Source organism: Aethalodelphis obliquidens, unplaced genomic scaffold (assembly GCF_003676395.1).
Source record: "Aethalodelphis obliquidens isolate GAN/ISIS:26980383/991018 unplaced genomic scaffold, ASM367639v1 scaffold11, whole genome shotgun sequence".
Lineage (NCBI taxonomy): Eukaryota > Metazoa > Chordata > Mammalia > Artiodactyla > Delphinidae > Aethalodelphis > Aethalodelphis obliquidens.
Genome location: NW_020837955.1, coordinates 19,732,724 through 19,743,272, shown reverse-complemented (window position 1 = coordinate 19,743,272; position 10,549 = coordinate 19,732,724). Strand labels below are relative to the sequence as shown.

Below are 10,549 nucleotides of genomic sequence, written 5' to 3'. Positions count from 1 at the left end.
GCACCAGCCAGACTTGGACTGACCTTAGCCCAAGCCCCAGCCTGTCAGGTGGACGCAGAGAAGATGGTGTTCACAACGAAGCCCAAAGACCAGGTCAGGAATGAAGGTCCCAGGCCTGTGCACATGCCCAAGCCCATGGATGAGACTCCACCCCAAATGAGGGGGCCAGCTCTTCACATCTCTGAAGTCAGAAGCTTATTAAAATACTGTTCCCAGGGCCCACGCGCAGATATGCTGATTAATCAGTTCTCCATTTTAAACCTGTATACTTGGGGGGTAGGGGGGAGCGCTTTTCCAGGCACTTTACAAATGTTAATCCATTTGATTCTCCCAACAACCGTACAAAGTGTAGGTATGTTTGTTATTCCTTATATAATTTCCCAAAGCTCTGCCCTTTGTTAGCTAGAATTTGAACCCAGGCAATATAGCCCTAGGGCCTACATTCTTAACTGCTGTGCACACCCTCAAATAACCATTGGCCTAGAGCAGTGGTTCCCAATCAAAGTCAGTTTTGCCCCTTAGGACACACTTGGCAATGCCTGGAGATGTTTGGTCGTCACAACTGGAGGGAGATGCTACTGACATCTAGTAGGCAGAGGCCAGGGATGCTGCTAAACACCCACAACGAAGAACAGCCCAGCCCCAAGTGTCTGCAGTGCCGAGGCCAAGAAACGCTGACCTCAAGCAGAGGTTCTCAGTCCCAGCTGCACAGGAAAATCACCACAGAGCTTTCCGAAACCCCAGTGCCAGGCGGTACCCAGACCCATGAAACCAGAATCTTGGGGAACAACTCAGACACCAGCATCTTTGCAAGCTCCCCAGTGACTCCAAGGTTAAGGACCTCTAGCCTAGAAGTGGCCACTCCTCCTTGCCCACCACGTCCAGCCGTGGTACGTGGGAAACGCACTGGGGCTACGAACGCAGGCCTGAAAGCTGTTTTGCTCCCAAGGGCCCATGCGGCCACGGGCCTGCAGGCTCTCCCTGCTACCCCAGTGACTGATGTGGGTGGCCCCCCACTCATCTCTGAAAATGCTCTCAGGCTGCTCTTATTAAGTAAGGAATCCTGTTCCCCAACCCACCACTCCCACACACAGCACAGACCTCAGGAGTGGGAATAGAAATGACCGACTTCGATCAGTCTGTGATGAAATGAACATTGCTGAGAGGCCAGCTGGGGACACGGGCGCCCTGCAGCAGCTAGGGCGCGCTACTCCACGCACAGCTGAGGCAGAAAGTTCTGAGAGAAGCCACCGCAAGGGGAGGTGGGACTCAGTTTCCTCTGACTAGGCCAAAGTGGTTTCCGAGCCCACATAGGGCGCCAGCCCCAGCCAGGAAGGGGGATAGGCCTCTGTGCCCACAGCAACCCCACGTGACCACAGGGCGGGCCCCTTCCCTTCGTGATCCTCTTCTTCCTCCTGCCGCATAGGAGGAAGCGGGTCCCTGAGCACAAACGCCCCAACCCTTGCCCAAGCTGAGCCCGACAGCCAAGCAGGAACTTAGACCTCAGTGACGCTCCCTGCGCAGCCCCAGGCGCTCCCACTCCGCCATCTGTCCTCCAGGCTGCACCCCAGGAAGGCGAAAGAGACTGGCCGCCCAGGGCTGCAGGTAGTGTCCTCAGCAGGGTGGCCTTGCCGCTCCCCTCACACCATCTTAATGTCCAGGGTTTGGGCCCGTGACAGGTTCTGACGCTGGGCTTTGACCGCATGCAGGCGTCTCCCATACAGCGTGAACTGGGACCAGGTGAACAGCTGCAGCAGAGCACAGGTGAGGGGAACCAGCACCAGCAGGTAGAAGCAGCCCTGGCGGAGCGTCGGGGCCTGTGGTGGGGGTGGAGCCGGGGGCTCTGGCCAGGGCTGGGCACTCCCCACAGGCGTCAGTGCGGGCTGCTGGAAGAGATCATGACCTAGGATGAGAGAGTCCGCAGAAAGAACAGGTCAGCCCTGGTCTCCTCCACAGTCCACAGTGCCGCATCTCACACGCCACGGGCACATGTCCAAATGGCAGCTCTTGATTCCTCCCCCAGACTTGCTTCTCCCCTGTTCTTCTCTCCTTGGGGAATGGTACCGCCATCCCCCCAATAACCTCGAAGTCTTCCTAGATTCCTCAGTTAATTTCACCACTCCCCAACAGCCAATCCTTCACTTCCCCCAACTCCAAAACACAGCCCAAAACAAACACTTCTTTTCAGCCCCCGGCCCCACCTGCTCCAAGCCTCCATCGCCTGTGCCACAGCCTCCCTACAGCCCATCCTCCGTGCAGCAGTCCCAGCGAACTTTAAAGCATGTAAATCAGACGAGGCCACTCCCCTACTTAAAAGCCACCCAATAGCTGCACTGAGAATGAAATTCACACCCTGCCCAGATCTACAGAGCCCTCTTCACTTTTCCAGCCTCATCTCCAAACCATTCTTTTTTATAAATTTATTTCTTTATTTATTTTTGGCTGCGTTGGGTCTTCGTTGTTGTGTACGGGCTTTCTCTAGTTGTGGCGAGCCAGGGCTACTCTTCGTTTCGGTGCACAGGCTTCTCACTGCGGTGGCTTCTCTTTTTGCAGAGCATGGGCTCTAGGTGCGCCGGCTTTAGTAGTTGTGGCACACAGGCTCAGTAGTTGTGACTCGTGGCTCTAGAGCGCAGGCTCAGTAGTTGTGGCACGTAGGCTTAGTTGCTCCGTGGCATGTGGGATCTTCCCGGACCAGGGCTCGAACCTGGGTCCCCTGCATTGGCAGATGGATTCTTAACCACTGCACCACCAGGGAAGTCTGCCAAACCACTCTTGATAACTTGGGCCCACTTCCAGTTCTCTCGGTCTGGGATTTGCTGAGATTTCTGTAGACCAAATCCTCGCCATTCAGTTCACATCCTGGGTGTCACCTCCTCAGAGAGACCTTCCCGGACCACACTAAGCAGCTTCTCAGTCACAATGGCTAGTTTTTACCAACGCACTTATCACTACCTGTTTTGCTGTTTATTGCCGACCCTACCCCCACCCCCTGACTAGAATATAAGCTCCACGATGGCAAAGACCTTGTCTGTCTTATTTTGTTATTTCCCTCCCTAGAGGCACCTAGAGCAGTACCTGGCAGAGAAGGTATTCCATACATATTTGTTGAATGAATGAATGAAAGAGTGTAACCCAGTTCCTCTACCCACATGCAGAGAGGCAGAGGAGGGGTGGCAGCCGGGGGCGGCCCAGACCCAGCCTCTGTTGGCTGGTTGCCATTCTCTCCCTCAATGGACCCAGATCCCAGGCTGATCAGCTGGTACACCAGGTAAGCTGTGCTCCCTGGAGGCTCCAGAGCCCCGTGCCAGCCCCTGGGCTCTCACCTGTGTAGAAGCACAGCAGCCAGGTGCCCAGCAGCGGGGCGAAGGTCTGGCCTGGCTTGGTCACCAAGGCCACCATGCCAAAGAGAAGTGCTGAGGCCGCCTGCTTGCGGTGGTTCAGCACCAGGTCCTCGTCCACCAGGTCAGTGACCACCAAGGTCAACAGCTTACAGGTGCCCTCAGTGAAGACACGGTTGCTGCCGGCGGAGAGAGAGCAGACAAAAATGAAGGGGTGGGACGGAGGTGTGGGGACGAAGGAGGGCAGGGCATACCTGGCAATGAAGAGGCAGAGCAGGCCAGGGCGGTCAGGGCCAGCGCACAGCATGAGCAGGCTCAGGCCCAGCTTGAGCAGGAAGAGCCCGCGCACCACAGCGTAGACGCCCCAGCGCCGGCACAGGGGCAGGAAGTAGAGATTGTTGAGATGCGGAGCGACATAGGAGATGCCTGGGGAAGGGGGTACGGCCTCGTCAGGGGGCACGGCCACAACCTCCACAACTGCTCACGGTTGGCCATCGGAATCAGAGTTTGCACTGATCCTGCACTAACGAGGTTCAGGCTCCGTGCTAAGAGCTTCACACCCTTTTATTTAGTCCTCACGACGCTTTAAGGTAAGTACTATTATCATTCCTACTTTACAGAGAAGTGGAGGCCCAAAGAGATGAAATAAAACACACCCAAGGCCACACAGTGAATAAGCACGGTCAAGACACGCACCCAGGCCTGTCAGGACAGTAGTCCTCCCTGTGAACCAGCCACTGTACCACTTAACCTCTGGGTGTCACCGCCACCCAGAGGACCACCATGAGGGCAGCCCTACCCACTCAAACCCACAGAGGCTCCCTCCCTCCCTCTGGAAAACAGAGCTGGGGGCTGGAGGTGCAACCCCAGCACGGATTCTGCCCTCTGCCACCTGGGCCCCAGCTGGGGAGGCGGCTGTGCCTACAGCCGGGCTAGGGGTTCTGGGGTGCAAGCCTTTGTCCTTCCGGCCTGCCCGAGGCACCCACTCACCCAACAGGAAGGAGCCAGTGGAGAGGGAGATGTGGTCTGACAACAGATGCTCCAGGAAGAGGGGGAAGAAGTTGCTGTTGAAGTGGCAGTGAAAGACCTGCAACCAACAGGGACAGTGAGGAGGCCAGGAAGAGGGCAGAAGCCAGCAGGTGGGGCAGCAGGAGCAAGAGCGGCCTCCACCCCCGTGTCCCTCAGCGTGGAACATGCCAGAACAAAACCTGAAACCAGGGCTTCCCTGGTGGTGCAGTGGTTGGGAGTCCGCCTGCCGATGCAGGGGACACGGGTTCGTGCCCCGGTCCGGGAAGATCCCACATGCCGCAGAGCGGCTGGGGCCATGAGCCATGGCCGCTGAGCCTGTGCGTCTGGAGCCTGTGCTCCACAACCGGAGAGGCCACAGCAGTGAGAGACCCGCATACCGCAAAAAACAACAACAACAAAACCTGAAACCAACTTCCTATGCTCATCAAGTTTGCTAAAAGTTAGAAGGAATGACAAAATTGTCATTAGAACAATTAAAAGCTTTTTCTCTTATAAAACCTATCAATGCTAAAACAAGCTAAATGACACAAAAACAATCTATTTCTAAATTTGGTTGGCTTATATACTACATATGTTTTAGGTATGGCATGTGGTGTTTTAAAAGTCTCCAAAGGGGCACCTCTTTTTCATATTCTCGCTTTGCAGGTGAGGACATGGCTGCCCCGAGAGACTGAGACAAGCCTAAGATGACGCAGAGAGCTAGGAGCTCAGATGCTGCTAGAATCCAGGTATCTAACAACCCAACTTGTGCTCCTGCCATTGAATGGCCCAGCCATTCTCAGGCGAGGCCAGAACTGATCTCCCAGCTTCTGAGGAGCCTGTCCCCTTGAGTGAGGCATTCGTAGCCATCCTGGACGGAGGCACTGCTCCCGTACCTGCACCAGGTCCATGCCCACGAACCACAGGAAGTTCCGGTGGCGGGCCAGCTGCCGAAGGTACTGGCCCAAGGTGATGCTGCCCGTCTCCTCGCCGCCAAGAAGCAGCTCTTCTTCTTCACACAGGCTACAGGGCAGAGGGGAGTCAAGAACGGCCTAGGCTGGGCCAGAGCCATCCCCCACCCGGCAGCCACCCACCAGCCAGGGGCCCCAGCATGGCAGTCATACCCAGCAGAGTGCTGGCGGGACCCTGGAGAGCCAGAGCTGGCCACTCACCCGCCATCCACAGCCAGGGTTGGGCACCCCGGTTCCCTGCTGGCCGCCTCCACCCGCCATCTCAGCAGCCGTGTGGCCCCCACAAAGCCCAGCCCAGACCCAGCGGCCAGTGCCAGGCAGAAGGCGCGGAAGGAAGAGAAGTCTTCTTTGTTCCAGAAGGCGTAGGAGGCAAAGACAGACAGGGAGCCAGCCGCACTGAAGAGGGAGCAGTAGAAGTTGAGGTGGGTGCGGTCGTGGGCTGAGAGGGCCAGGTCAGCCAGCAAGGCATGATGGTGCAGGTCCACGAGCGTCAGGAAGCCATCATAGAGGCACAGGCACAGCAAGAACTGCAGGCCAGCTGGGGCCCACGGCACCCAGAACGCCAGGAACGACAGCGCCAGCAGCGGCCCATGCCAGCCCAGCGCCCGCACCCGTGCCAGCACCACGGCCCTCGAGGAGAGCCTGGCGCCTGACCTGCCAGGGAGAGGGGTGCTGTTGGGAGATGCCCCTACAGCCTCGGCAGGCCCCAGTTCCTCCTGCCCGGGGCCCAGAGGAGGGAACAACAGAGGCCCAGAGCATGGGACTCACACCAGGGTGGTCCCACTGAGCCCCGAGTTCAACCCCTGATTTAGGAAGCTCAACTCACCAGTGGGTACACTCTCCCCTCTGCTCTCTTACCAGCCTGCCAGGGCTGATGGCCAAAGGGTGGTGGGATACCCATTTCTCAAGCTTGGGGCCAGTGATGGGCCCGAGCAGGGATGGGCTAAAGAAATGTGCCAGAAGCAGCAGAGTGTTTGCTGCACAGAGCCCCGTCCTGAGGGCCTGGTAAGCCAAGCGGGGGTAAATTTCTCCCCGAGCTGAGCAAGGCCGCAGCCAGCCAAGGCCACTTCTTCAAACTGGACAGAGTCTGCCTGACCTTGGGAAAGGAGGAAGCCTGCACAACAGCTGGAAATGGTCTCCCTTTCTTCCCCACCCCAAACACAGGCAGGGGTCCTCCAGCTCTGGGGGCGGGGGTAGGTGGGACAGAACCAGTTCTGAGCCATCCTCGGGAAACAAACCGGGGCTGGGAGCTGAGGAACTGACGGTCACTCAGCCAGCCGAACAGGGGGTCATTGAGGCTGTTCCAGAGGAGAAACACCGTCTGTGGGCAGAGGGGAAACGGGCAGGTGGGCTCCAGGCAGTCTCCTCTCCGGGGCTTTCTCCATCCCAGCCTGCTCGCCACCTCTCAGAGATGACCCCAGCTTTCCTTCCTGCAAACCTTTGCTCAGGTCAGTCCCTCTGTTATAACCCATAGCGACTGTCCCATCAAACTCCCACCCATCCAGGTCCCAGCTGATAAATATATGTGAATATATTATCAATGTGCATACATAGAACAGTGCCTGGCTCACAAGACAGAGGCCAGGAGAGCTGGCGTAATCCTCACTGAGGAGTCATCAAGGCCTCCAGCTCCAGCTTTCCTTGCTGAATCTCGGTGGGCAACCCGGCTTGCCCCAAGCTCCTGGCTGGGCAGGATCCAGCCCTGCCATCTGCCTGGCTCCCACCCTGGCTAGCTGCCCCAGCTCTGGCCTACCTCTCCGACCCAGAAGGCAGCTTTGTTGATCTTGTACACTGAGACAAAGGTGTCCACGTAGTAAAGCAGGAACACGTTGTGCAGGACAGAGATGAAGAGGGCCAGGGAGCCATAGACCATGGCCGTGGGCAGGCCCAGCAGCCAGGCCCAGGGCCCACCCAGCCCCATGGCGGCCAGCCCAGCCTCAGCCCCAGGAGTACTGAGGAGCGCTCATGGCCACGGGCAGTCTGGCCATCCTTGTCCCTGGGGAAGAAGAAGCCAGTTAGCTGCAGGGATCAGAGCCAGCTGATCTAACCCCAGACCTCTGAGTCATCTCACTGGGAGAAAGTCTGTACGTAAAACAAAACTGGGGAATCGTCAATGATGTCCAGCTAAAACAATGCTGGACTAGATACCACTACTGGAGAGTAACCCAAGGAAACTGATAAAGGCGTGGGAAGAGAAGGCAGCCAGCCAGCAAGTGCTGAGCCAGGTCGCGTGCTAGTGCTCAGTATCTTCTTTCATCCATACTTTACTCAACCTTAACGGTCCAGACATGACAACCCTGGGCTTGGGCACACACTGTGCCTACAGTGGCACCTCGGGCAAGCTACTTAACCCCAGCCTCAGTTTTCTCTTCTGTAAAAAGGAAAAGTGGATGATCATGGCTACTCAGAGGAATGTAAGGATTAAATGAGGTAACTCACAGAAAGTGCTCAATAAATCGACGTTAGTGATCTCATTATCATCTTTATAAAATCCCTACAAAGTTTACAGCACTATTACAGTATTATAGGAGAGCAACCCCAAGCTCAGAGATGTTAAGTGATTTGCCCAGTGTCGCACAGCAAAAAAGTAGCAGATTTGAACCCTGACCTGTCTGGCTCCAAAGCCTTTTCTGCCACTTGACCTCCCAAATTGGGTTCCTATGGACTGCTGGGTAGAATGGAGAAACCTGCTGTGATGGCAGTTTCCATAGGGATATACAAGTTATAAGATATGATAAAAGTCCACAACTGCTCACGCACTTTGATTCCGGAAATTCCACCTCAAGGAACTAACCCCAAGGGAACAAGTACAGAGCTGTTCATGGCAGCAACATTTATAAACAGCCAAAAGCTGGACACAGCCCAGGAACACAACAAAGGGACTGGCTCAACAAGCCCGATGCTCTCCAGAAAGGCCAAGTACGTGGGCAACCTCAACACAGGGGAGAGAAACTCAAGAACATGTTACATGAAAAGAGAGAACAGGGCTTCCCTGGTGGCACAGTGGTTGGGAGTCTGCCTGCCAATGCAGGGGACGTGGGTTCGTGCCCCGGTCCAGGAAGATCCCACATGCTGCGGAGCGGCTGGGCCCGTAAGCCATGGCCGCTGGGCCTGCACGTCCAGAGCCTGTGCTCCGCAACGGGAAGAAGCCACAACAGTGAGAGGCCCGTGTACCGCAAAAAAAAAAAAAAAAAAAAAAAAAAGAGAGAGAGAGAACAAAGGACAGCACGAGTGCCTGCTCCCAACCAGGCCGACTCGTGTACAGAGACCAGCAGGCTAGACTGACCATGGATGGAAAAGCAAATAAAAGTCAGATTTTTATTAAAGCAGCGCTTCTCATACTGTAATGTGCTTCCAAGTCACCAGGGGACTTTGTTAAAATGCAGATTTTGCCTCCATAGGCGTGGGGAAGAACCTGAGATTCTGCATTCCTAACAGGCTCCCAGGTGGCACCAATGCTGCTGGTCCATGACCACACTTTAAGCAGCCAGGCATTAAGTCTATCTGTCTCTTTAGATTCAAAGCTGTTGTTCTCTTTTCAGAAAAATAATCTCATGTGTGCTTGTCTGACCCCCAGAGGGAAGCTATGGGGGCTTCCTTCTCTCAAACTCCCTGTTCTGAGTTGAATGTGCCCCAAAGAGATAAGTTCAAGTCCTAACCCCCAGTATCTGTGAGTGTAACCTTATTTGGAAATAGGATCTTTGCAGATGTAACCAAGTTCAGATGAGATCATACTGAGTTAGGGTGGGCCCTAATCCAATGACTGGTATCCTTAAAAGGAGAGGGAAATTTGGACACAGAGACAGACACACACAAAGGGAAGACAGCCACCTGAAGATGCAGGCAGAAATTTGAGTGACGCATCTACAAGCCAAAGAACACTAAGGACTGCAGGCAACCACCAGGAGCTAGGAAGAGGCAAGGAAGGATTCTTTCCTAGAGCCTCCCTCCAGAGGGCACATGACCCTGCTGATGCCTTGATGTTGGATTTCTACCCTACAGGAACTGGGAGGTTGCCTTAAGCCACTCAGTTTGTGGCAGCCCTAAAACTTACACACTTCCTCAGAGGCTTTCTCTTTGAGTCCTCGTGACCCAAGCCTACCCATGGGCTTCATTTACATGTCCGCATGCTTGCACGCACACATGCAGAACAGAAACTTCTGTTTCCCCATCAGAGTCAGGCCCTGGAGGACCGACTTCAGCCCCAGTCCAAATGTGGTGACTCCCCAGGCCCTGTTCTTGCCCCATGAGCAACCATGGCTCCCCTTCCCTGCCCAGCCTTCAAGGGCCTCTGTAGTCTGGCCTCTCCCCGCCAGATCAGCCCAGACTCCCATGGATCTTCAAGCCACTGTCTCCCCTGGCCAGGACTTTGTTCTTTTTTTTTTTTTTTAAATAAATTTATTTATTTATTTATCCATTTTTGGCTGCATTGGGTCTTCGTTGCTGCGCACAGGTTTTCTCTGGTTGCGGCGAGCGGGGGCTACTCTTCATTGTGGTGTGTGGGCTTCTCATTGTGGTGGCTTCTCTTGTTGCGGAGCACGGGCTCTAGGCACGAGGGCTTCAGTAGTTGTGGCACGAGGGCTCAGTAGCTCTAGAGCGCAGGCTCAGTAGTTGTGGCACACAGGCTTAGTTGCTCCGCGGCATGTGGGATCTTCCCGGACCAGGGCTCGAACCCATCTCCCTTGCATTGGCAGGCGGATTCTTAACCACTGCACCACCAGGGAAGCTCCCAGGCCTTTGTTCTTGATGGTGCCTCCTATCAGAAACACCCTGCCCACGTCTTCATCTCCATCTCACCCATCCCTCAGGAGCCAGCACCATGTCGAGAAGACCTTCTCCAACTCCTCGGCCCTCACTGGTGCCTCCTGCCCCTGCACAGCACTCTCCCACCTGCCCGCGCTCCAGCCTGACTGAGGGGTTCTCCAGCGCAGGGCCTGTGTCTTCGCCCTCTCTCTCCCTCTCTGGACTCAGCCACTCTTGCTATAAGAGTGACGGGTTAAGAAAGAGGCTCTGGGGCTTCCCTGGTGGCGCAGTGGTTGAGAGTCCACCTGCCGATGCAGGGGACACGGGTTCGTGCCCTGGTCCAGGAGGATCCCACATGCCGCAGAGCGGCTAGGCCCATAAGCCATGGCCGCTGAGCCAGCATGTCCGGAGCCTGTGCTCCGCAACGAGAGAGGCCACGACAGTGAGAGGCCCACATAACGCAAAAAAAAAAAAAAAAAAAAAAAAAAA

General features: G+C 55.6%; 1 protein-coding gene across 7 annotated transcripts in view; it reads right to left on the bottom strand.

Annotated features, from left to right (window-relative positions):
- Positions 1-249: 249 nt before the first annotated feature.
- The window catches only part of SLC68A1 (solute carrier family 68 member 1), a 24,120-nt gene continuing 13,820 nt past the window's right edge, over positions 250-10,549 (bottom strand). For 5 of the 7 annotated variants that reach the window (XM_027112427.1, XM_027112426.1, XM_027112429.1 and 2 more), the window contains 7 exons: positions 7,071-7,313; positions 6,556-6,638; positions 5,519-5,971; positions 5,243-5,369; positions 4,329-4,425; positions 3,324-3,764; positions 250-1,903 (listed from right to left, as the gene is read on the bottom strand). In XM_027112427.1, coding sequence (XP_026968228.1) covers positions 1,641-1,903; positions 3,324-3,764; positions 4,329-4,425; positions 5,243-5,369; positions 5,519-5,971; positions 6,556-6,638; positions 7,071-7,238 — 1,632 coding nt within the window. In that variant the 5' untranslated portion in view covers positions 7,239-7,313 and the 3' untranslated portion in view covers positions 250-1,640. The remainder of the gene's footprint in view (positions 1,904-3,323; positions 3,765-4,328; positions 4,426-5,242; positions 5,370-5,518; positions 5,972-6,555; positions 6,639-7,070; positions 7,314-10,549) is intronic. The other 2 variants (XM_027112431.1, XM_027112432.1) reach the window with 2 other exon arrangements.